Below are 27,151 nucleotides of genomic sequence, written 5' to 3' on the forward strand. Positions count from 1 at the left end.
TGTATTTTTTTTAGTAGAGACGGGGTTTCACTGTGTTAGCCAGGATGGTCTCGATCTCCTGACCTCGTGATCCACCCATCTCGGCCTCCCAAAGTGCTGGGATTACAGGCTTGAGCCACCACGCCCGGCCCTCCCCACACTTTTTGAGTATAATTATTTAAATATTTTTTCTGCATACATGTAAGATGGTTATTTTGTCTATAACCGCATAAGATGGTGTTACAGCTTCCGCTTTGAACAGAAAATGTGATGAAAGAAACTCATGAGGTGAAGAATAGTCTATTACATTTCCCTTTATTTTTATCTACCCCATTGTTCTTCTTGCCTTTCTGAAGTTCCCAGCCTCCTTCTGTTATCATTTTGTGTTTGGAGAGCTTCCTTTAGCTATTTGTTAAGGGTACATCTGCTAGCAACAAATTCTCGTAGTGTTTTCTTCCTCTGAGAACGTTATTATTTCCCCTTCATTCATGAAGGATAATTTGCCAGGTACAGCATTTGGGATTGACAGTTCCTTTCTTTTAGCATCTGAAACATGTCATGCCACTTCTTTCTTACCTCTATGATTTCTAATGAGAAATTTGCTGTCATTCAAGTTAGTGTCAATTTGTAGGTAATATGTCATTTTTCTGTGGCTGTTTTTAAGATATTTTTATCTCTGGTTTTCAAAATTCTTGGTATGGGCTTCTTAAGATTTCTTCTGTTTGTAGTTCACTCAGCTTCTTGAATTTGTGGGTTTAAGTTTTCACTAATTTGGGGGAGTTTTCAGTCATTATTTCTTCAAATGCTTTATTTTTATCCAACATTGTCCTCTCCTGTTATTCTGATGATATTATTGTTAGATCTTTTGTTACTGTCCTGTAGATCCCTGAAGCTCTGTTTTTTAGTTTATTTTCTCTATGTTGTTCAGATTGACTAAATGCTGTTGATCTGTTTTCAGGTTTACTGATTTTATTTTTTATTAGCTCCACACTACTATTGAGTCTTAACCTGTGAGTTGTAAAATTTTGGTTATTGCCTTTTTCAGTTCTTCTTTTATACTTTCCATTTGGTTCCTTTTTATGACTTCTGTTTCTTTGTTGGAACTTTTTATTCTTTAAAATTTGCTGCAAGAGAATTTGCAGTTTATTGTGAAGCATTTTTATGATGGTTGCTTTAAAATCCTTAGAATTCCAATATCTGATTTATTTCAGTATTGACATGAGTTGATTGTCTATCATTCATATTGTGGTTGTCCTGGCTCTTGATATGAATGTCTACTTTTTTAAATACATCCTAGATATCTTGGTTATTGGGAGACTTTTTTTTTTTTTTTAAAGTCTCTCACTCTGTCGCCCAAGCTGGAGTGTAGTGGTGTGATCATAGCTCACCTCTTGGTCTCAAGCGATCCTCCTCCCTCAGCCTCTTGAGCTGGAACTGCAGGCTCATGCCACAATGCCTGGCTAATTAAAAAAAGAAAAAAAAATTTATAGAGGTGAAGTCTCACCATGTTGCCCAGGCTGGTCTCGAACTCCTGGGCCCAAGTGATCCTCTCGCCTCAACCTCCCAAAGTGGTGGGATCACAGGTATGAGCCACTGTGCCCAGCCTATCAGGAGACTTTTGATCTTACTGAAATATTCTATGTTAGCAGGCGGCCACTTTGTTCAGGTTCAGTGTGTAGTGTTCTGGCCTACTTTTGCGGGCTTAAGTTGCAATGACAATTTTATTCTCTGAGCCCTTTCAGTGCTATTCTGGGCTGATTTTTTCTTTGGACACTAAGGTTCCTGCTCAAACCCTGTTGGTTCTGTTGATCAAGGCAGAAGGCACTTCCCTGGGCTACCTGCTAGTGCTGGGTGACCTTCATTGCAGGAACTAGAAGGCACTGGGTCTGAGTCTCTTTAAGCCACTGGCTGGAGGGCAGGGAGACACAGGGCTTTACTGTGCCTGCTGCAGCAAAAGGATCAGACCATCCACCTGCCTGGGTTGTGGAAAAGGGCCTGAGAGGGTCTGAGGTTTCACTGCTCTGCAGCTTCCGGTGAATGTCAGCCCAGGTTGTTAAGCTGGAGTTGGAGCTCCTGACTACTTCCCCAAATTAGTCTCTGTTGGGCTCCCCTTCTCCTGGTTCTTTGACTAAAAGCATGCTTTTCAGGAACTGCCTGTTGGAGGTTCCAATGTTCAGGCCTCTACAGCTCTTAGTCTTGCGGGTATATGGGATAGGAAAGAAAACCCAAGAACTCAACCACATTGTGGTTTTGCATGTTCTGAGGCCCCCAGCCAGTCCATCTTTTCAGTTTTGAGAGCTCTTTTACCATTGTTGAATATTGTTCAATAAATTTTAGGGTATTCGTTTGTATTTAGAGAGAAGGAGCAGGGGAAATGAAGTCTATGTCATATTGTTCTAGAGCTGGACCTCCTAGCCTTTAAAATTCTGATATATCTGATTTAGCTGTATTTCCTCCAATGCTGTCTTTTCAGGATTTTGGGGAGTATCAGGAAAGCTACTATTCAGTACAAACCACCGAGGGAGAGCAGATATCGCAGCTGATTGCAGGCTACATTGACATCATCCTGAAAAAGGTATTTTGTATTGATGCAAATTGGAAAAGCAAGACCGCTTTATTAAAAGGCTCGGTTTCGATGGTGTGGGTACCTTGAAAAAAAAAAGCCCTTTTAAAAAATACTCGAGGCCAGGCACAGTGACTCATGCCTGTGATCCAACACTTTGGGAGGCCGAGGCGGGAAGATCACCTGAGGTCAGGTGTTAGAGACCAGTCTGGCCAACATGGTAAAACCCCGTCTCTACTAAAAATACAAAAAAACTTAGCCAGGCATGAGTGCCTGTAATCCCAGTTACTTGGGAGGGAGAGGCAGGAGAATCGCTTGAACCCAGGAGGCGGAGGTTGCAGTGAGCTGAGATCATGCCACTGTACTCCAGCCTGGTTGACAGAGCAAGACTCTGTCTCAAAAAAAACACAAAACAATAAAACTTGATTTACTAATTTCATCTTTAATCACTAATTAAGTATGAGATCTTTGACCTCAAGATGCTATGAGAATTCCTGATTTTTCTGTAGCATAAATTTGTATCATTTACTACCAGGCAGTGAACAATAGCATGTCACTTAGCTAATGAATGAGCCTAGCACCCGTCAGCATCTTCCTTTCCACGTAGCTGTACTGTGCTTTTCAGCCTCTGTGGAAACTTTGATTGAGGGGCTAAAAATGATCTTTGCAGTTTTCATGTCTCTGTTTTTTTTTTAAACAAATGTAACGGGGTTATATGCCATAGTAGTATACAGAAAAACAGATTTCTTAAGGTTTCAAGATACAGCCCATTAAAAAAAACAAGTTTTAATAGAATGTTAATATGTGCATCTTGATTTTTTACTATGTAAAATTAAAGTCTGTGCAATAAATACATGACATTTAACTATATATTAAATAATATATTTCTCTTATTATTATGCTTTTGTTCATCCATCACTTACTAAATATCCAGTATAAAGAATTTTGAGTAAACTTCAACACTTTCACTTGTGTCCCTTCAAAATGTTTTTTTTAAAGGTCCTTGTATGAAGACCTGCTGATTTTCTTTTCTCTCTTTTCTTTTTTTTTTTCTTTGAGACAGAGTCTTGCTCTGTCACCCAGGCTGGAGTGCAGAGGCACAGTCTCGGCCCACTGCAACCTCCGCCTCTGAGTTCAAGCAATTCTCCTGCCTCAGCCTCTGGTGTAGCTGGGATTACAAGCTCCTGTCACTATGCCAGGCTGGTTTATGGTTTTTTTTTTTTTTTTTTTTTGAAGAGACAGAGTTTCACCATGTTGACCAGGTTTGTCTCGAACTCCTGACCTCAAGTGATCCGCCCGCCTCAGCTCCCAAAGTGCCTGGATTACAGGTGTGAGCCACTGTGCCCGGCCTGGGTTTCATTTTTGCATTTTGTTTTATTGCATTTCCAGAAACAAAGTAAAGATCGATTTGGACTAGAAGGTGATGAGGAGTCAACCATGTTGGAAGAGTCCGTTTCCCCAAAAAAGTAAGTATTATGAAGAGCACTAGAGCACCACCTTCTCCCTAGACAGGCAGGTTTCCTCTTGCCAGCTTGGAGCTTGCTGCTCTGAAGCCTGTCACCTGGAGAAGATGACAGCAGATGATATAGTTGAATCTTCTTCAAGCATGGTCCCCAGACCAGCAGCATTGAAGTGGCAAATGTCTCGTGAGGGAGGCTGAGGATTTTAGGGAAACATTGACTAAAGTGGGGCGTTTAACTGTGTCTTTTGAGGCAGTAAGTGTTCATGAGTCCTGTTCCGCATTTCTGATTTAAATCTCATGATCGAATCATACCATCAGAAGGTCAGAGGATGAGCCTCTGTTTGATTCTGGCCCCTTTTGTGGGAGGAGGGAGTGTAGCCAGTGGAGGAGTTATAGTGAAGCACTGCTGCATGCCACGCTTGTCTCGAGTGCTGTGAGGTAGCATAGTACAGGGAGTGGTTAAGAACATGGAAACTCGTCCTGGGCTCAAATCTGGGGTCTGTGTTTCACTGTGTGGCCCTGGGGAAGTTACTGAATTCTCTTCTGGCATGATCTCATCTATAAAGTGGGGATAATGATATTACCACCTAAGTAGGTTTTATTTCCATGGTAGTTACTAATAAAGCACATAAAACAATGCCTGGAACATAGCACTTGCTATTATAACTATCATCCTCACAATCATTATTTTAAATTCACAGTGTTCTCAATTTAGCGCCATTTGTAGATGAGGAGATAGATTTATTAAAATTAAGTAACATCTAATAAATGTTTTTTATGGGGAACCTATACAGACATCCCTTTTATATTAATAGAGCAATGTAATGACTGTTCTTTATTCTTTAGTGTGTGTATCTGACATTCTGTCTCATCTGGAATTCCAATAACAGCTCCCTATGCAAAAGGGAGGCCAAGTGCTATCATTCCCAGTCCACGGATAAGGAAACTGAAGCTCATGAAAGTTAGTTGAGATATACATATGTGGTAGAGCCAGGACTCAGATTCAGATCTTGCGATGTTTCCCATAGTATACTGCTAGAAAGTTCTAGCATCTTCCAGTCCATTCAACTTGCTTAGCTATAGTAGTTTCTCTAACATTTTCACCCTTGCTGCCAGTTTCTCACAATTTGCTTCTTAATCACCCAGAGGGTGTTTTTCCATTTGTCCCCACTAGTACGCAAGTTAGAACCAAACTTGATATGATGTGTTTCTAGTACTTGCCACCCTTGGGCAGAGCACCTTAAGTCCTTGGAATTATTCATGGCCATTGGATGTAAATTAGTGAGCTAGTACTCTCTGACAGGGTGATCTGCTTCACTTCAGTGGACTCTGCTATGCTTTGCTTCCCATAGGAGCCAGCCCAGTAAGTGTCTGAGCCCAGAGGGCTGGGACCTTCCCCTGCCTGGGACCACTGTAGCCTCCTCCACTGCCCACGGCATCACTGTGGGGTCTGATCAAGGCAAGCAGGAAGAATGGTCAGGATGGTCCCCATCTCTAGACCTTCCACTTCTTCCTGTGTTGGTCCTTGGCTGAGCTGTCAGAATGCAACTGACTTCTCACTGGAGCCTCCAGACCCACCTTCCGTAGTCTCTCACCACCCTACCCCAGACTACAGTGTTTCTCCATGGATGCCTAATGCTTGGGATCCCAGCATGGCTATCGAGCCTTGCCCTGGGCAACAGGGAATGATCTGTGATGGTGTGAGGGCCCTGGGACAGAGGCCCCTGTCTCTTCATGCAGCTGCACCTCCACCTTCCTTCCACCTCACAACACACACAGACGCTGTCTGTGGGTTTTTCTGCTGGGCTTCTGAGGAACATACACCACCCTCAGACTTCTTACCTTCAGACGATCCACGTCCTTTGCACTTATTCTTCATTCTAAGACAATATAAAGTAAACAATGCAATTTTTTGGCTGAGCGCTGTGGCTCACTCCTGTATTCCCAGCACTTTGGGAGGCCGAGGCGGGTGGTTCACCTGAGGTCGGGAGTTCGAGACCAGCCTGGATAATATGATGAAACCTTGTCTCTACTAAAAATACAAAAAATAAGCCAGGCGTGGTGGCAGGCGCTGGTAATCCCAGCTACTTGGGAGGCTGAGGCAGGAGAATAACTTGAACCCGGGAGGCCAAGGTTGCAGTGAGCTGAAATTGCACCACTGCACTCCAGTCTGCATGACAAGAGTGAAGCTCTGTCTCAAAAAAAAAAAAAAAAAAATTAAAAATGCAATTTTTCCATTAGATACCTTAAGAGTCTTCCCAATATTTAGCTGAAAGCATTTGGGGAAGATGCCAAAACCTCACGTGGTCAAGGCTGTAGAGGCAGTGAAACATCCTCTGTGGTCAGTGGTGGTGGCCTGACGGAGGGAGCTAAGCTGTGGGAGGCTTTCCCCTAGCTTCATTTCCACATTTCCCCTTTCAAGCTGCAGATACATCATCTGTATCTCTGATGCTTGGAATGGAACCTGGCAGAAGGTTGATACTTGTTTAGTGAATGTTCTTTCAGGTATGATTTACCAAAAATAATATATCAACATATCAAAACATTCACTTAAAACCTGGGACATCATTATTATAGGAATCTCTGTGTTGTTGTTGTCATTTTTTCTTCTTGAGACAGAGTCTTACTCTGTTGCCCAGGCTGGAGTACAGAGGCATGATCATAGCTCACTGCAGCCTCTGGCTCCTGGGCTCAGGTGATCCTCCCACCTCATCCTCTGTAGCTAGGACTGTAGGCATGTACCACCACTCCAGGCTAAGTTTTTGGATTTTTTGTAGAGATGAGGTCTCATATGTTCAGGCTGGTCTTGAACTCCTGACTTCAAGGAATCCTCCCCGCTTGGCCTCCCAAAGGACTGGGATTACAGGGGTGAGATACTGCACCCAGCCTTGTTTTCTTAATAACAACTAATTGCATAATATCATAAGTCTATTAAGTGGATAAATTGGGAATAATTATTTACATTACTTATCGTAAAAGGATTCATCTCAGAGCTCTGCTAAGTATTGTGATGCCACTTCTTCATTCCTGCTTCTCTGTCTGTATGTGCCTCTTTAAATTGGCCTTCACAGCATAAAGCAGGGAACATACGTGGCATCTGTGGGGTCTCCTCATTGCACTCCACATGGGTGGCATCCTTAGAGTGACCAAACCACTTTTTCCGGCAGGTCCACCATCTTGCAGCAGCAGTTCAACCGGACCGGGAAGGCAGAGCACGGCTCAGTGGCGCTGCCGGCCGTGATGCGCTCGGGCTCCAGCGGGCCTGAGACCTTCAACGTTGGCAGCATGCCCTCGCCACAGCAGCAAGTCATGGTTGGGCAGATGCACCGAGGCCACATGCCGCCACTGGTGAGGCTTCCTGTGCTCCTCTCCCGCTCGTTAGTCTGCTGCCTCCGGTATGCAGGGTGGACACCAGCGGTGGTGATGGGCTGAGTGTTGGAACTCTCTCTAGTTCCCGGCTGAATCATGCCTCGTTTAGCTGTGCATTTTTTAAATTGGATGACTCGGATCACTGCCTGTTTGGTATCGGAGGTGTCCTCTGTGACTAGAAAATTGGGGAGCTCTCAACATGACTTGTGATACAGGGACAGAACCCTGCTCCCATGTCCTGGCAGCACGAAGCTGATTGGTCCAGATACCCCTAGGAAAGGCTGAGAAGTAGACCAGGTTTTTAGCAATCTTGAGGTTTCACCCTGGGAGTCATTGATTGCTTTCCACTGTGCTGGTCTGTCTGGCTCGGTGCCTCTCAGGCTGGCCTTGGGACTGACTCTCTTGCTGTTGGACGAGAACTTTTTGAAAGCTCAGGAGCAACACTTGTCTCTGAAAAAGTATGTTGACCATAGATTTAGGTGGAGTCCTTAAGCATCTATCAGGAAGCATTCTCATTTAACACCCACGTGTTTCCTGTGCATGAGGAGGTCCTCGGTACTCAAAGACTGGATCACCTCAGTTCCCCTGCAAGGACTCTTATGAGCCTTCTTGTCAGCTAATTAAGCTCTTCACGCACTTCTGATTATAATCCCTCCATGACAATCACCTTCATTTTGTGTTCTATTAATATAATGCAGTATCTATTTCTGGCCTCCAGGTTGAAATGGGAGATAGTTCAGGCGCTTGTTGAGATGTGGCCTGGGCTGCTTTGTCTCGAGTGCAGAGTTCTGTTTTGCTTTGTTTTGCATAAAGGGCCATGTCAGTCCCAGGAGTGTGGGATGACAGCGTTGTTTCATCTGCCTTTGCAGACCTCAGCCCAGCAGGCCCTGATGGGGACGATCAACACAAGCATGCATGCCGTCCAGCAGGCCCAGGATGACCTCAGTGAGCTCGACTCGCTGCCACCTCTCGGCCAGGATATGGTAAATACTGTTGAGTGGTTTTCATGCCAAGTCTCTGTCCTGGCAGAAAGCAGTGTTATGTACTCTGTCAGGATTCATCTAGGTAAATTTCTGTCTCTAGGTGAAATGGAAACCCATGATTTTTTCAGAATCTTGAGACTTTGTCTCTCAGTTGCACCCATAGGAGGAGAAAATCATAGAGTACTGCAGGCTTTTGGCAGTACCATGGGAGGGCAGAGAACTTGGACCCTAGGATCCTGCGACCTGGGTTCAAACCCCAGCTCCAGTACTGGCTGTGTGAATCTGGGCTACTTGCCTTCTCTAATCCTCCACTTTGTCATCTGTAAATAGAGTTGTTGTAAAGCTGCAATGATCTAATCACCTGTAGAGTTCTTAGCATGGCCCCTAGCACATAGTAAGAGCTCAGTAAGCATTAGCTGTTGGTTAGTTTTATCGCTACCAGTGGTTCTCAAACTGTAGCATATGTCAGCATCATCTGAAGGGCCTGTTAAAACACACATTGCTGGACTCTCCCCCAATTTTTTTTTTGTTTGTTTGTTTTTGGTTTTGGATCTTGGGTAGGGCCTGAGATTTTGCATTTCCAGCAAGATCTCCAGTGATGCCAGCGCTGCGTGTCTGGGGACTGTGCTTTGAGAAGCACTGGCTTACTACCATTGAGCTTTTCAGCAAGGTGGGTGATTAACCCAGAGATCTTCCTGTAGCTACTGCTGCATAAAATCTTCCAACTCCTCACTGCTCAAATCGTGGTCCCAGGACCAGCAGCGTTGGCAATTCCCAGAGTCTTGTAAGAGGTGCAGAATCTTGGGCCTTCCCCAGCCCACTCAAACAGAATCTGCATTTTAGCCAAGTTCCCAACTTCTTTGTGTGACCATTAAAGTTTGAGAAGCACCGGCTAGCACTGTCATTCTCAACCCTGCTTTGTATGTTAGAATCATCCGAGGAACTTTAAAAACAAAGCCCAAAGCACCAGCTCTGACCAAATAAATCGATGTTTCTGTGGGTGGAGCCTGAGAATCAGTGGTTTTTATTCTCACCAGCTGATTCTAATGGCCAGTCAGGGTTGACAACCACTGTTGTAGGACTGACTGGTGCCATCACAGGGGCCAGAACCAAGATACAGTCTGTAGTCTCATCTTGTCCTGCCAGGATGACTGCCCTCCAAGTTCTCCCAGAATGCTGAGTCTTTCATTTGCACATTTGTGTGCGTGGAGGTTGCTGGTATCCTCGGTGCCATTTCTCCCAGGTACCTGAAGACAATAAACATTTTGCTTTGGGGAACTCCAGAGTAAAAACATGTATGGCAGATTCCCATATCCAGTATAATTGGGAGGTAGAGTTTTAAAATATTTAAGATTTAACATTCCTCTTTCACCAGTTTTCAAAGATTTAGAATGCAATAAATTATTTTTAGTGCTAGTCACATCCTGAACATAGATGAATATTTTTGGGATATTTTGGGAAGCAGATGAGCACCTTACTGCAGGGTCATCATTATCAAGATAAATGATCATTTATTAGGTAAGTTCATACCAGAAAATAGAGAACTTGCTGTTTATAGGTTCAAATAAACATACAAAGTATAAGAGCTGGAAAGGTTTTTAAAAACCATTGAATTCCTACAGTAGAAAAAGTATAAGGGACAGGACCTGGATATGATTTGCCCAAGGTCCTATCACCTACTAGTGGTAGATCTGGATCCAGAACAGGGGTCTCGACCCATCCCTTCATCTTACCAGGAAAGGTCTTACCATCTACATGAGCATGGCCTTTAGTCGTCTTCAAGGCGATGCATGTTGTAAGCAAGAGACATTTCCTACATTGACAGAGAACACCTATGAGCTGAAACACCCTCCTTCTCACCCTGTTCCCTGCAAAGCAAGGTGAAAATTAGCAACAACTATCAGTGCTAATGTGCAGTATTATTATGAAACATTGATTTTTCGCTTCTCGTTCTTTTTCAATTGAATTTTTCTAAATAAAGCCATGTGGAATTTTTCTCCCTAAGATCTTAAAAGTTAAAAACACAAACAACATAATTAATGTAAGACACAGGGAGAATTTGCACGCCATTGAGTATCTCCGAAGGAGCAAGAGGCCTGTTGAGGATACTGTTTAGGATAACTTAAGGGCCCTGTCGGCGTTGGCCTCATAAGAAGAATGTAGCCAAAATGCTGGTCTGATTTTATGGGGGAGCTTTTCCGGTCTCCTGGGTAATTCTGTGCTGTGATTGTGTTGTGCCGTTGTCTGGCTTTGCAGGCATCTAGGGTATGGGTTCAGAACAAAGTCGATGAATCCAAACACGAAATCCATTCTCAAGTTGATGCTATCACGGCCGGAACGGCTTCGGTTGTTAACCTCACGGCGGGTAAGTCCCTTGAGATTTGTGCTGCATTGGAGTTTTGTTTAAAAGCTGTTTTTTTAATTTTAAAATATAAGTTATCTGTTGATTGAAACAATAGACTTCATATTATGAGAGGATAGTCTATTCTTAGGCGCTTTTCTCCCAGTGACCCAGGAGAGCGGGTAAGGAACATCTTATTGCTTTTTGCCTGTATCTTGCATCCTTGTTAAAAAGCAGCTATTCAGATCTTCTCATGGCTTGTCAGTGTGCTGGACATACTGCAAAGTCTATTGAGGCTACTTTCTCCTTTCTGGGCACCTACAGTTGGAAAATGGTTTTGAACGAACAGACCTGTCATGTGTGCCTTCGCCCATCTTGTCCAGCAGCAGTCTCTTCTGGCACAGTATGGCTCCCAGCCTTGCGCTCTCAGGGGAGAGCTGGGAACTTGCTTGGTTTCACCCTGCAGCGTATCCGCCTTTCAGGAACAGAGGTGACCCCCTGAGCTGCTGACAGGGGCCTAATGGAAAAGGCTGTGAGATGCTGAGACATCCTTTGGGTTTTTAAAGGTGGTTGTACTCAGTATTTCAATGCTTGAGGCCTCCAGGCAAAAGGACCTTTCTGCAGTCACTGTGGAGACAGGGAGCAGGCCATCTCACTGTGCTCATGTGACACTTGCTGTCTGACTCCTGCAGGATGGTGGGTGAGGAACTCCTGCTAGTGTGGGGTTTTGAAAATTCTCACCAGAACCATGTGCCCTCCTTCGATGGGGATGGTTCTTTTCTCTCCCAGGTGACCCTGCAGACACTGACTACACAGCTGTGGGATGTGCAATCACCACTATTTCTTCCAACCTGACGGAGATGTCCAAGGGTGTGAAGCTACTGGCCGCCCTCATGGATGATGAGGTGGGCAGCGGGGAGGACTTGCTCAGAGCTGCCAGGACCCTTGCTGGGGCAGTGTCAGACTTGCTGAAAGCTGTGCAGCCTACTTCTGGAGAGGTAAGCTCCAGAGGCAAGCAATCACTGGGGTTCTGATGGGATGGCTACATCTGCTGGGGGACCATGCGGCTCTTGCTTCCCCAGCTGTTCCTTGCATCCTGATGGGGTATGTTTCTCTCTGCAACTAAGAGCTCACCCACATTCAGGAGTGGTTGAGCTCTTAGTATAAAGGCCTCCCCGTCAAGGGTACTTGAGTAGATGCAACCCCAGGAACTTAACACACAGGATTAACACACATTTAAGGGAAATATAAGTTTGCACCCTAATTTCCACGGAATGCGCATCACCTTCTTACCACCTGAACAAGGCTCACTAATGGGCCATTTCAAATCCACATACCTATTGCTGGTTTGTGAGACACCGGATGTTTCCTTGCACGGATTTCACCAGGATGTCTTCTATCCGGCAGACCACCTGAGATTCTCACTGATAGACAAAGGGAGCAAATTCTGAGATTCTACTTCCTGTACTTCCATGTCTGATGGCACTGGAGGAAATGCGTTTTCTTTCCAATTAAGGTGTGTTCTTTGTTCACAGCCTCGACAGACAGTTTTGACTGCTGCTGGCAGCATCGGACAAGCCAGTGGGGATCTTCTGAGACAGATTGGAGAGAATGAGACTGATGAGCGATTCCAGGTAAGATATTTGCAGCCTTATAGTCGTGGAAAGAAGTCTAAGTGATGGTCTTAGACCCCAGCAGGCAGAATGTAATATTTCAAAAACTAATTACATTTTCTTTGAGATTGTCAAGAATGCGATTGAGATGTATTATGTTGGGAGTGAGGTCTTTTTGTGTTACCAAAAAAAATTTTTTTTAATAGGAAAACTCATTTCACTGACACCATGTTTCATCACTGTAAAGCACATATGTAGCTTTCCTGATTTTTTTTTTTTTTTTAATTAGAGTTTCACTCTGTCACCCAGGCTGGAGGGCAGTGGCGTGATCTCGGCTCACTGCAACCTCTGTCTCCCGGGTTCAAGTGATTCTCCTGCCTTAACCTCCTGAGTAGCTGGGGTTACAGGCGCATGCCACCACGCCCGGCTAATTTTTGTATTTTTAGTAGAGATGGGGTTTCACTGTGTTGATCAGGCTGGTCTCAAGCTTCTGACCTCATGATCGGCCCGCCTCGGCCTCCCAAAGTGCTGGGATTACAGGCGTGAGCCACCACACCTGACCCTGATTATTATTTTTTTTTCCAATATGCTGGACATTCTTTAATCACAAGAAGGGAGGAAATATTAATAGTGTCATGAACTCCTGGTATCTGTCACCTAACCCCTGATTATCAGCGCCTGGCCAGTCTTATTTTACCTGTTTAGGAGAAGGGTTTAATGGCATCATTCTTGAGTCCTCATAAACATGAAAACCTATGTACTTCAACACACATACAGAGAGAGAGAGAGAATTTCCTTTGTACTCAGAGGTGGTTTGTTTTTTGTATCTTATCCAAAACCACAAGCGTGGCAGAGAAGTCTTTTTTGTGACCCTTCTTTTTCAATACCAGGGCCATGTGCTGCTTGCCCTCTGGGGAGCGAGTGTCACCACTGTGTGCAGTATCACCTCACGGCAGCTCAGAAAGCATCAGGTATCTCTGCTCGTCTGCCTCCATCCCTGTCCCTCAAAGGGTGAGGCGCAGAGGCCTGCTGCTGGGGGAGTTCAGGCCAGCATGAGCTGCTTACGTGCTGGTGGGCCAGTGCCCTTTACTCCTCCTCCTAAGTCTCTAGTTTTGCAAGTCATACATAAATATATCCTAATGAAATTGTTACTGTTCTAGCCCAGGTTCTCTGAAAGATGCCCTTTTCCAAATCTTGTGTCAAGTTCACTGTTTAGGATTCTACAGAATTTCATCGGCCTTCACTTGTTAAAATGTTTTTGAATTATGTATATAGTGAAATATTTACTTAGAAGAAATCACAAAGAATTGCAAACTTATATAAACTCATACCACAAATATCACCAAGTCCAGAAAATAACACAATGTTTTTATTAACTACCTGACACCTCTCAACACCTTTCTTCCTGCATTTTTGACTTCATCTGTTTTGACCACCTCTTCATTTGACAATGATTTTATAATATGTTATAGACAGAACAAAAAGATCATTAGCTTTCCTCTGGCATTCAGATTTCTTGCTTCATGGGTGGCAATTTTGCATGCCATTTTATCTAGAACTTCTAAATTTTATAAGCAAAAGATGTGTTAGTTAAACTAAGATGTGATCATGTATGTTGTGAGACATGAAATTTCAACCTTCATGCATAGATGTGTTTGTTTCTCCTTCACTCTCCACATGCCTGTGGCACTGGGCTATGGGATTCACTTACATCCCGCAGTGCAATAAGACATTCGATGTACATTTATGTCATGATGGAGGGGGAGTTCGTATCATGGGCTGTAGGAATATTCCTAGAAGCTATTTCTACACTGAGATGGCTGGTCATAAGTTCCCTAGAATCAGAATGAACTGAACATCAATATATTCTGCTAAACCCAAGTTAATTGTGTCCCCATCCTGATTTCCCTTTCCATATCCCTAAACTTCTCTTGCGTTGGCCTTTACTTTTTATATTAGGGCAGGTAATTATTTGTAGGCAGGTACCTATTTAGGAACTTGGTAAATAGGAGATTCAGCTGTTGTTTTACTAGGCTTAATTATCTTGACATGGTCATTTACTTTCCCCAGAAGTATTAATATTATTGTTTTCTCCAAAGTGCCAAGGAAGGTTAAGGAGAAAGACAATTTTTCCTTAAAACATCGCATGCAACCTTGTATTTTTTAAAAGCTTTACCTGCCTCTCCCTGCTTTAGCAGATTATTTTCATTGTGTATGAATGTCAACCCTGCTTCCTAATGTTTGTTTCTATTCAGATGTGCAGAGGAAGCAGGTTCAGGTTCAGGGTGATAGTCCTACAGAGCTTTTGTTAGCAGGGACAGGCCTGACTTGAATGTTTTCAATTGTGTAAGCTCTCTAGGTAGAGACCAGGCCAGTAAGGTGATCCTGCAACCTCCTCCAGTTATGGGTAACTGACATTGGATTTCTTACTCTATTTTTCTGATTCTTGAGATCATATCTCAGAGCTTTTCTTGGGTTCTTAATGTACTGCATGTTCCCATAGTTAACAAAGATTTATTTTACACTGGCTGTATAATAGTGGTCTTGTTGAAAATTTTGACAAAGGCCTTGTCAGCAGCTATAGCTGTAGTATCACATTCTTTTTCTAACTGTATTTTTTTGGACAAAATTAATAAGAGGAACAGGATTTCTTTAAACAATTCTAACAAAGCCCTTTAGAACAATCATGATTCTATGTGACCAAATCCTGGCCCCCATCTGAAAAGATGAATTCATGTCAAGTGAGGGAATACCATGACCTACTTTGGAAAGTTATTTTTAAAAATCTTTTTAATAATTTGTGACATTCAAGCTGTGTTTTCACTGAGCATTGAGATAAATGTCCAGGAACTGTAATTTTGCCATAGTGGGAGCAATTCCTAAAAGTTGTATGGTAGACAAGTGCCAGTCAAATCCCAAAGGAATCTTCAGCTTTCAGCACCATGGGCTTTAATTATACCTGGGGTAGCCAGGAAACATCACAGACCTAAGAAAGACTGGAGTAACCTGCTCCTTGAAGACCAGTTAGGTTTTGTCCATTTTAAAATCAGCTTACTTGATAGATTCATGGGTTTCTGTTTTAGCTGGATTGTATCTAGTCTTTGTTCTGTGTAAAACTGTGCAGGCTGAATATTATTTCCATTGTATCTTCTCATAAAATATCTCACTGTAAAGACACTGTGGGTGCCCTTTACATTTAGAATCAAATGTGGTCTTTATCATCTGATGAATTAATGAAGACTTCTGACCGTATTTCCTTGAGGGGAAAAGCCTTGACATGTTTGTACAAAATAAAAATGGCTTGTATGTTTGGGAAGGCATTTCCAAGTCAAATAAACTACTTTCAGTATTAAAAGCAAAGAAGTAAATTAACTGTAACCGTGGTTATTCTTCAGGTCAAACAGATGGGTGACAAATCTGGTAGGCTCAAAGGATTCTTCTTTCTGCAGGCAGAATGCGTAGTCATTGAGTTGAAGCATAAACTGCTGTTTCAAGGCTCAGCGCTCCTTGCATCTTCAGTCAGACTGTCTTATAGCTAGTGTATTTATATAGGCTCTCTTTCTGCTTTCTGTCATAATTTAATTCCTACCCAGAAGGCTGCAGAACACTGAGAATAACTCATGTTCAGAGCATTTCTTGGCTCTTGAGCTGTAGGTATTGGTGCCAGCTATGTGTCTGTGCGCATCAAATGTTGCCCTCTGGAGGTAGAGCTATGGCTAAATTTCTGATGACGACTCAGATCTTTGGGCAAAGTAGAAATTCAGAAGATACATTTTCAAGTTGCAGTGGGGCATGATGACTTGGAGGCCATGAATTATAACTGGCACATGATGTTGTGGCATCTGGCTATGTTTTCAGCTTCTCCTGATCCACCATATCGGCCACTCATCCAAGAGACGTGGTCAAGACTTTGTGTTAGATAAGTGCATGAATGTGAATCAGTGGTTAAAATAATAACCCTTCCCTCAAATTCACTATTTTAGATTTAAACCTGTGCTGCTTAATGGATGTAAGAGACTGAGTTATTAGGGTACAAGTCTCCTTTTTTAATTACCTCTAAGGATAAGTTGACATTTTACAAAACAAGTAAAAAAACTTCTGAAGTGCTGAAGGAAAAAGATCAAATGGAATTTTAATAACATGTTTATTTTCAGGCTGTGAAAGGTGATTAGAGAGAAATAAATGAACAGTCTTTGATTCCCTTTTCTCAGGATGTTTTAATGAGTTTGGCCAAAGCTGTTGCCAATGCAGCTGCCATGTTGGTACTAAAGGCAAAGAATGTTGCCCAAGTGGCCGAAGATACTGTCCTACAGAACAGGGTAATTGCCGCTGCCACCCAGTGTGCCCTCTCCACCTCCCAGCTTGTGGCATGTGCCAAGGTAAGCCAGCTGGCGCCCCAGCCCTTTCTGTGCAGTATCACCTGCTGTTATCTGCCTCCAGGCATTTGGTGGGTAGCGGGAATGGAATTTTTTCAAATAGTCTAAGCTTTAGAACTTCTTTCAAGTGTCTTAAGTGATGATGGGATTTTAGCATAAGTGGTCTGATTCTGCTTTTATCATTTGTTCTTTGCCCAAGTCCTCAGGCCGTTGGTACTTTTCACTAGTTCATTCCTATATGCAAATTGCTGTGTCTCCCCTTTGGACTTCTCAGTGCATCTTATACCTGCACAAAAATAGTTCTTGCCTTGTGTGGTACAGCATTATAAATGGGTTCAGAAATAAGCCACAGAGTTTATGGGAACCCTTTCTAGGCCGCACAGTGTCCGAGTGGGGATGTTAATTGTCGCCAGGGTATACACACTCTGTGTGTCATACATCCCCTCATTACATCTCCCCGGTAATGCTGCAAGCAGGATTAAGTACCATTATCTCTAGTTCACTGATGAGGAATCTGAGGCCCTTAGATGTTAGTAGGTTAAGGCCACAGAAGTAGTAAGTGGCAGAACTAGAGTAACAACTCAGGTCTGTCTGCCTCCAAATACCTTTCCCCTCCACTCCGTGTGTCCTCTTGGTGATGATGCATCAGAAGATGGGAAATGTCCATTTCTGGACTTGATGGCCTGTCATGTTGTGTAGATCTGTGATCTGGCTCAGCTTGCCATCGAGAGCCTATGCTAAGATTTGCAGCATTGTCTCCCTCAAGCTTTCCTTGTCCACACTGCTAGAATTTACAAGGAACTAACAGAACCCCCCTGTTCATAAAGGACTATGAGGCAGAGTTTCAGGTGTTTCTGAGAATAGAAATAGAATTCTTTTAGGTAGTCTTTGTATCCCAACTCAAAAGACTCAATTCAAAGGATCCTAAAAGGAAGGAGGTATAATTGGGAAATCTCAGGAATTTCTCTCTATGGAAGTAGGGCAGTAGTATGGACTGTCACGTGTGACTAATGACATTATAAATCAGCGGGACATGTCAAATCACAAGGATGAAGTAGAATAGCAGAGTGTGTGAGACTGAAGCAATGGTTTCATTGAATGAAATGATCCTGTAAGTAAGAAACCGAGCAATGGTCCTGTGAGTCAGAAACCGAGGCCCAGAGCAGGAAGGGCCTTGATAGGACTGTGGGGACACATGGAGAGGGACCAGGATTCAACCGCAGTGCCCACAACCTGTTCCTGTCTCGCTTCAGGTTGTGAGCCCCACTATCAGCTCCCCTGTGTGCCAGGAGCAGCTGATTGAAGCAGGGAAGCTGGTGGACCGCTCAGTGGAGAACTGCGTCCGTGCCTGCCAGGCGGCCACCACCGACAGTGAGCTCCTGAAGCAGGTCAGCGCAGCGGCCAGCGTGGTCAGCCAGGCCCTCCATGATCTCCTGCAGCATGTGCGGCAGTTTGCCAGCCGAGGCGAGCCCATCGGCCGCTACGACCAGGCCACCGACACCATCATGTGTGTCACTGAGAGCATCTTCAGCTCCATGGGTGATGCCGGTAAGGCGCTGTGCTGGGGGTGGGTGGATGGGTGGGTTTTGGTGTTCCTGATGGTGGTGCTCACCCACAGGGAAGGTGAAGGCTGCCTGGATAACTGGCAAGGGCAAGTTCTCATCGGTCTCAAAGACTTCCCCACTGAAGCTCGGAAAAAGACACAAGACTCTTCCATAGCCATGCTTACAGACTTAAACAGAGTTCACCGGGTTTTTGTTGTGATGGTTAGATTTTGTTATTTTGTTAGATTCGCGGCGGATCCTTTCTTCTGTGAATGCACATGTTGGGTATGGTATGGCAAAGTTGGAGCAGCCACAGAAGGAAACAAGATCAAGGCTGGGGATTCAGAAGTTTGTTGTACTTGTGTGTCCCCTGGAGGAGTCAGCGCCTGCCACACAGGGTCATGGGAGAGCACCAGAGTGGTCAGGAGGGAGAAGACAGGAGCAAGGGGAGGGCCTAGACCATGGCCTTTATTGGAACTTCTTGGGAAGTGCAGGGCAGGGTAAACAATTTAGGATTGGCTAGTTTAAATAATTTTGGCAGGCTCTAAATTATGGAGGTGGTGGCTAGTTACCTGGGACCTGGCCCCAGGATGATCCAGGCAGAGGAACAGTGTCTCCTGAGTGTCTGGGCCAGTTAGAGGAGGAATAGCTCTGGATTGGTTAGTTTGCATGTCAAAGACATGTTCCCTGCTGAGCCTCTGCAGTCTCTAAATTGTCTAGCCCTTAGAGGACGGTTTGTCTCCAGCAGAAAGGTGTTTTCAGATTCCAAAGCATCATACATAATGTGCAGTCAGTTTAAAAACAATATACAATACACCTTTTTATAATCTATTGAAAAGGAACTCTCCCCAAACCCAGCTCACCACTGTGCCATCAAAATCCCAGAAATTCATAACCTTTTCACTTTATATATCTTAAAGACTTTTTCTTTTCTTTTTTTTTTCTTTTCTCTTTTTTGAGGTGGAATCTCACTCTGTTGCCCAGGCTGGAGTATAGTGGCACAATCTTGGCTCAGTGCAACCTCCACCTCCCAGGTTCGAGAGATACTCCTGCCTCAGCCTCCCAAGTAGCTGGGATTACAGGCATCTGCCACCATGCCCGGCTAATCTTTGTATTTTTAGTAGAGATGGGGCTTCACCATGTTGGCCAGGCTGGTCTTGAACTCCTGACCTCGGGTGATCTGCCCGCCTCAGCCTCCCGAAGTGCTGGGATTACAGGGGTGAGCCACCGTGCCCAGCCTGGACTTTTTTCATGTCCACCTGTGTGTTAATCTTTTTAGTGGCAGCATAGTATTCTATTTTTGTAGGCATCATAATTTAACCAGTGATCTTTTAATGGACATTTAGTTTTTTTGTTTGTTAGTTTGTTTTGCTTTTACAAAAATACTACAATAAGCATTCTTGTAAAAATGGTTTACTTTTCGAATGTAGGGTAAATTCCTATTAATGGAGGTGCTGGGCCGGTAGGTAAATTTTTATTTTAAATGTGTCTAAGAAATTTTTCTCCAGAAAGGACCCACAATTTGCAACCCAACTAGTAATCTGTAAGAGATCTATTTTTGAGCTTCCTTGACAGCATAGAACAATACCTTATAGCGAGTTTTGTTTTTTTTTTTAAAAGAAAATTGTCTTGTGTTCTTCTGTATCCATAAATAATTTAACAAGATAGGAATGCCTCACACATTTGAATTTGTTGTTGTTGTTTGTTTGTTTTTGATAATCCTTTTATTTTGAAATACTTTTAAATTTTCAAAAAAAGTTGCAGAGGAAATACGGAGTGTTCCCATATACCTTTCCCAGTTTCTCCATTTTTGACAGCTTCCCTAAAAGATAGCACATTTGTCAAAACCAGGAAATTAGCATTGGTACTTTACTAACTAAACTACAGACATTATTCAGATTTCATCAGTTTTTCTACTGATGTCCTTTAACCGTCTCGGGATCCAGTCCAGGATACCACACTGAATTAAGCACATTTTTACTTGAGTAAAAACTTTCTTCTTCCCCCTTTTTGTTACAGTGCTTCAGCATTCTTTTCAGATGGCTTTTGCTAGAGGAAGAAATCCCTTACATTTGAATCGTGCTAGTTTTTAATGTTGGTTGTTATACTCCTCCTACTTCCAAAAGGAAATTAAAATAGATTTCAGTAAAATCACAGGGACAATAAGACCAAAGAATAATGCAAGATCAAAATCAGTGCTGGGAAAAAAAGGATGAGCAAAGAGAAAATTGGCAGGGAAAACTCCAGGCCAAGGCAAGTCATAGCATTTGAGCATGAAGCTGGGGTCTGTGCTTCTATTAGCAAAGGCCAAGTGGCACACATTGAGTGGATTGTGTAATATCCCTCATCTGGTGCTAGGTAGCCTACACATTAATACAGAATTTAAAAATAATTTTGTTCTGTGCCAGTTCTTCAAAAAGTTTATTATAGAGGCTTTTGTGTAAGTGGTTTTCAAAGTGAAGAAAACAGTGTTTTCTAAATAAGTGTTTACTAATGCTAAATCCACGTAATTTTGTTCCCTGCCCTCTCTTTATAAAGTGCTCCTCTTTGGCTCCTTCTGTTCTCTTCATGCCTCAGTGAAAGGCTGAACTCGGATGTGTTTGGGGAGTATCATCCTGGCAGCTGCAGGGAATATTTTCATTTTGGGTTCTAATTTGGATGCATTGCTTAGGAGTAGGGCATGGAGGTTCCGTTTTTTTGCTCCCACTTATCAGAAGAGTAGAGACAAGACTCTACTGGCTCCTGAGGTTTTACTGACCTTTGAAAAGCAGACAAACCGACCACATTTTCTATTCCGTCCTCTAGGTGAAATGGTGCGCCAGGCGCGGGTCCTGGCCCAAGCCACATCAGACCTCGTCAATGCCATGAGGTCAGATGCAGAAGCCGAAATCGACATGGAGAATTCGAAGAAGCTCCTGGCAGCAGCAAAACTCTTAGCCGACTCCACTGCTCGCATGGTGGAAGCTGCAAAGGTACTGGATTTGTTTGTGTGAAAAGTGAACACTATTAAGTGTTAGGATTTGGAAGGTACCTTCCAGATGGGGGATGTTCAGCCAAGTGTGCATTTTTGTTTGCTTAAAACATATGTGGCTTGTAACATCTAACCCTGTTCTTGTGGCAAAGGAGGTGATGGAACATCTGAATGAAATGCTTCAGGGGAGTGGTACTGACTCAGCCGTAGCAGCAAAGTGCCCTCTTTAGGGAGGCCTCTTTTTCCATTTGGTCATCACTGTGTTGGCTTCATTGAACGTGGTGACTAATTTAAACCTGAGATTTTTCAACAGCAAATTCACCTAAACCTGTTCTCTTCCTCAACGCCTTAATGTTACTTTGCCCTCCATTTGACTTCTCAACTAAACTTCTAGCAAGATTTTGCACAGTAGACTATTTCCTACGTTACCGTTCTTTAAATCCCCATCACAGTTTTAAATATTATAAAAGGATGAGGAGTTAAGTGTTAGCTTTGTGCTTTTTCACAGCTATGCTATGGCATAATGCTTACAAAACCTAGTGATTGGGAACCTGGGGTCTGATACATAGCCCCCTATGAAACATATTAAAATTCACATGCCTCAGTTTCATCCTCAAAGATCCTGATTCACAAGGTCACTGGTAGGACTCTGTGTGTGTGTGTGTGTGTGTGTGTGTGTGTGTGCGCGCGCGCGCCCGCGCGTGTGCCCGCACGTGTGCGTGTTTAAGTTTTGCAGGGTATTCCGATGTGCATCTCTAGGTGAGAACTGTTTTAAATGAATAAGGCTATATTTTTCTGGGTTTTTTATTGTGTACCTAGCACACATTTCTTGTAGAATTAATAGAACGTGCAGATAAATGTGAAAAAAGAAAATGAAATTCACCTTCAAATTCCTGCCCTTAAAATAATATTTTAAATGTATTTCTATGCATATAAGATTCATTAAGGCCAGGCACGGTGGCTCGTGCTTATAATCCCAGAACTTTTGGGAGGTCAAGACGGGAGGATCACCTGAGGTCAGGAGCTGGAGACCAACCTGGCCAACATGGTGAAACCCCGTCTCTAATAAAAATACAAAAAATTAACAGGGGGTGGTGGTGTGCACCTATTATAATCCCAGCTACTCGGGACGCTGAGGCAGGAGAAAATTGTTTGAACCCAGGAGGTGGAGGTTGCAGTGAGCCAAGATTGCATCACTGCACTCCAGCCCGGGCAACAAGAGCAAACCTGCGTCTCAAAAAAAAAAAAAATAGATTCATTAAGTGTTTCCACATCTTATCTCATCTCCCTGGCTTCCGGGAATTGGTATCTCAACCTAATATGTGCATTACTTCACTTAAAATATATTGTGGGCTGGGCATGGTGGCACACACCTGTAATCCCAGCACTTTGGGAGGCCAAAGTGGGTGGATTACCTGAGGTCAGGAGTTTAAGACCAGTCTGACCTACATGACGAAACCCTGTCTCTACTAAAAATACAAAAATTAGCCAGGCTTGGTGGCAGATACCTGTAATCCCAGTTACTAGGGAGGCTGAGGCAGGAGAATTGCTTGAACCTGGGAGCCGGAGGTTGCAGTGAGCCGAGATAGTGCCATTGCATTCCAGCCCAGATGACACTGCAAGACTCCGTCTCAAAAAAAAAAAAAAGTATTATGACACATAGCCATGTAGAGGACCTCTCCTGACTGAACTGGCATTCATGTTACCTGAGGACTGAGAGGTCTTAGAGACACCTCGTGGGTAGCGGTGAAGGAGAGACCCAGGGAGAGGCAGCATCTGAGCTTCCTTCCCTTGTCTCCTAATCCCCATTTCAGCCAATAAGCTCTGCTTTTAACCCCCTTCTTTAAGCTATACATATATTATATATGTATATATGTATATATGATATATATATGCTGTGTGTGTGTGTGTGTGTGTATGTGTTGGGTTTTATGTAGTAGTTGAATTTTTTTTAAAAGGTTTTACTAGTTTACCTCACCTCTCTCAGTCTACACATAGCTATTTGAGGCAATCTTACGTTCACAAAAAATTACTTGCTAGGTTGGAAAGAACTGTAGGGTAGATCTAGTCCATTCCTTATTTTACAAATGAAAAAAATTAAAACTCAAAAAGATGAATGCTAATGCCACATAAGCAGTATTGAGCCAGGCCAGTGTGCACGTTTCGTTTTTTTTGTTTTTTTGTTTTTTTTGAGATGGAGTCTCGCTCTGTCACTCATGCTAGAATGCAGTGGCACAGTCTTGGCTCACTGCAAGCTCCGCCTCCTGAGTTCACACCATTCTCCTGCCTCAGCCTCCTGAGTAGCTGGGACAGGCACCTGCCACCATGCCCGGCTAATTTTTTGTGTTTTTAGTAGAGACGGGGTTTCACTGTATTAGCCAGGATGGTCTCGATCTCCTGACCTCTTGATCCACCCGCCTCAGCCTCCCAAAGTGCTGGGATTACAGGCATGAGCCCACGCCCGGCCATGTTTTGTTTCTTGATGTGACTGTTTACCAGGCCAATTCACTGCATTTACCAAGTTACCAAAAACTCATTTCTTCTAAGTATTCATGTGATTTTGGTTATTTATATTAAATGGGACAATGTTAAGTGTTTCTGTAAATTCTTTCAGCTTTTAGTTAAGAGTTTTCATTTTGTCTTTGTAGCAATATTTTAATTTGCTGAATTTTGTTGAAAGCTAAAGAACACGCAAAGGTTAGACTTCCAAGGATTATGTGCAGAAAAAATATATTTCATGATTAGAAACTAAGATTTCAGGCCAAGATTAGTACCCCATATCTGATACATATTCATCATAAAAAAAGACATTGCTGAGCAAGGACCCAAAGCATCCATATCAGTGTGAAGTGCAGAAATGCTGGTTTCCAGCTGCTCAAAATACATAAAATTAAGACTGATGTGCACGTGAGACATATATAAAGGAGCGGCTTAGAAAATACCTGAAGACCAGAAAAAAAACAAAATAACTTCCATAAACCTGCAAAAGAAACCAAAAGTAGCCCAAACAATCCTTTTGCATGTGAAATACAGAAATAAAAATTTTTCAGTGCTAGAAACACAAAATCAAGATTATGAGAATGGTTAAGGTTTGAAAGAATAGGAGATTCTATTCAAGAGGGTTGCCAAAATAATTCTGCCACAGCTGTTAAAACTAGTCCATCCTGTATGCATTGCTATAACTTTTATAAATAGCTCAAAGAAATCAGTTCTTATAAATTGGTAAGTTTAGCAAATTGGCCACTTGGAAATCTAGACTTTTAGGAAATTGATTTTCGATAAATCAGTGTGCTGTTCTCTACTGTTCTCCCTGCCTCGAGAGCAAATATTATTGCCTGAAAGCGTTTATAGGAAGAAACTCATTGATCTATAGACATCAAGCACATGTTACAAAGCATTCAGGCCCTGGTGAGGGAAATCTTGATGGCTGCTGTTATTGTTGGTGGGAGAGGAAGGCTGGATGTGCGGTGAGCATTTGTTGAATTATTGTAGAGTTAAAATGATATCCTTTCTCTACATTACCATTAGCCTTCCCCTGCTTCAGAATCCCACCCATCTAAATAAAATCCACTTAGGTTTCTAAGACATGTTCAACTAAAAGCAACAAAGTAAAAGGGCTGTGGGGCTGGACAAAGAATGCATGACTGGCTGTGCACATTGCCTTCCTCTTTTTCTGTTGGGTTGAGGGCATTACCTTTCTCTCATTAATTCAGTACTTTTGGGTACCATCTCGACTTTACACTAGACTTTCCAACTCTGTCTCTCTAGGAATGTGATTTCTGAGCATGGTCTATGTTTCACAAAATTTCCTTGGAATCTTTTTAATGGCATTCCTGAGCCCTCCCTCCATCCTTCCCCGTCTTCCCTCTGTCCCCGCCTGAGTTGATACTGGACTCTTACCCCTTCACATTTAGCTGTGCCACAGGGTATTTCAGGAGTGACATGAAGACATGTGTCATTACTATGTCATGCCAATGAAAAGAAGATGCTCCCTGGGAGAGATAGGAAGAGGGGAGATTTAATCTTCCCATCTTTTAAACCATGGGTTTCTGACCACAGGTTAATCTGTATGGACAATCAAGGCAGTGTTCTCAAGTGTTTAATTATTACTTTGGATTTCTAACTGCTTAGCCACGCAGTTTTGAAACATCCCCTGGTAGGTATTTTTTGTTGCATGAGGAAACATCTTCATCATAAAGATATTGCTTGCAGCATTCGACTGTCCTTCCAAATGCTTTCTGTTACAAAGAAAAAACAATACTGAAGGCATGAATTCAGTGATGTCTCCCGCCGGACCACTTGAAATCTTTATTTTCACCTTTGCAGGGGGCTGCAGCCAACCCGGAGAATGAGGACCAGCAGCAAAGGCTGAGAGAAGCTGCAGAAGGCCTCCGGGTAGCAACCAACGCAGCTGCCCAGAATGCTATTAAGAAAAAAATTGTCAACCGACTGGAGGTCAGGAAAGAGGCTGGCTTCCTGGGATGCCCATCTTAAATTGCAAAGAGTTATTTGAAAAGATAGTTGAATTAACAAGGTGTTGCCCATATAAAGAAAGCCAAGTCAAGGTTGTTTGACTTCAAACATCATTGTTTGAAGGTTTGAGTACTATAAAAGCATTGACTCCATTGGAAAAAGCTGCTTCTGTAAGCTCGAATCCTTTCTAACGTTCAAGAATAGAATTTAGACTCTTTTCAGGAGGAACCGGATTATTTTTTTTCTAGCATTAAAGGATATACACATTCAAGAAGGATCTTTTGCTGAAAATATTTATATTCTGTTGGAGTCAGTGACTTTGTCAGGACTTCCCATAGGAAATATGAACTTCGGAGATTAGGCTTGGGTGGAGAGGTATAGAAGGGAGTGAAATATATTTGTTATTTTTTGAAGTAATTATTCTGAAAAAGAAAGTTAAAATAGTAATAGGCACAAACTAAGTTTTTAAAAAAAAGTTTATCGTACAAATGCACACAGGAGAACCTTACACTGAAATTTGAGAGTTTGGAAGCTGAGACCTTTGCCTGTGTGCTGGGAAGTCCTTCCATATGCAGTCTGCTATATTCTGGAAGAAAAGTAACATTGTTGTTCTTGGAAAAAGACGAGGATAAATCCAATTAAGTGCCCTGGTGGGAAAGTCTCAGCATTTTGGAACTAAGGCTTTTGAGTACTGAGAGAGCACCAGCATTTGTGCTTGACACAGAACCATCTATGCTGCTTGTGGAAGATTTTTTTTTCCAAAAACATTTAGACTTGGTGCAGCTTGTCAGTGTCATTATGATCTTGGGATCATCCCTTTTGTTTTTGCGAAAGACAAATGAACTTCAAAGCTTGAGCTTTCAAGCATGCCTGTGTTTGTCACTTGTCTCAGAGGATGTCAACACAAGGAAGATAGTGTGTTGTGAGATTAGGGTCATCACTGGTTTTAAAAGACAAAGCCTGCTCTTTGGAGTTCTTTTAGAGCAACAAACCTATCCTGACTCTGTGGTGGAAGTGACCTGTAGAACATGCATGTGTGTTGCATATGCAGACCCTGACTCATCTATCACTCATCTGCAGGTTGCAGCCAAGCAGGCCGCAGCAGCAGCCACACAGACCATTGCCGCCTCCCAGAATGCAGCTGTTTCCAACAAGAACCCTGCGGCCCAGCAGCAGCTGGTTCAGAGTTGCAAGGTGAGGTTCCAGTGCACAGAGAGCCAGATCAGCTGCAGATGACCCTGATAACGTTAGAACGCCAAGTCCCCTGATAATTCGGTAAAGACAGATTATCCAAGCTTCTAATCCAGTTTGTCCCAGTTCCCATGTTCCAGGTGTATACACGTCTGGTTTTTGTCCATTAAGTGGATGGCCTGTGTTTGGAAGGAAAGTATGATTTTCTCCCAGCATTGTCTTACTTTTGTCCACAGTTTTCTTTTCAAGAGACTGAACCAAAGAGGATCAATGACGAGGCCATTTT

General features: G+C 43.1%; 1 protein-coding gene across 1 annotated transcript in view; it reads left to right on the forward strand.

The window, feature by feature from the left end:
* TLN2 (talin 2) overlaps positions 1-27,151 on the forward strand; it is a 294,008-nt gene that overhangs the window by 139,907 nt on the left and 126,950 nt on the right. The window contains exons 12-23 of the mRNA XM_011967667.1: positions 2,453-2,554; positions 3,932-4,008; positions 7,172-7,352; positions 8,243-8,356; positions 10,613-10,721; positions 11,487-11,695; positions 12,233-12,331; positions 16,522-16,689; positions 17,940-18,234; positions 21,036-21,202; positions 25,528-25,656; positions 26,755-26,868. Coding sequence (XP_011823057.1) covers positions 2,453-2,554; positions 3,932-4,008; positions 7,172-7,352; positions 8,243-8,356; positions 10,613-10,721; positions 11,487-11,695; positions 12,233-12,331; positions 16,522-16,689; positions 17,940-18,234; positions 21,036-21,202; positions 25,528-25,656; positions 26,755-26,868 — 1,764 coding nt within the window. The remainder of the gene's footprint in view (positions 1-2,452; positions 2,555-3,931; positions 4,009-7,171; positions 7,353-8,242; positions 8,357-10,612; positions 10,722-11,486; positions 11,696-12,232; positions 12,332-16,521; positions 16,690-17,939; positions 18,235-21,035; positions 21,203-25,527; positions 25,657-26,754; positions 26,869-27,151) is intronic.

This window comes from Mandrillus leucophaeus, unplaced genomic scaffold (genome assembly GCF_000951045.1).
Source record: "Mandrillus leucophaeus isolate KB7577 unplaced genomic scaffold, Mleu.le_1.0 Scaffold12, whole genome shotgun sequence".
Classification (NCBI taxonomy): Eukaryota; Metazoa; Chordata; class Mammalia; order Primates; family Cercopithecidae; genus Mandrillus; species Mandrillus leucophaeus.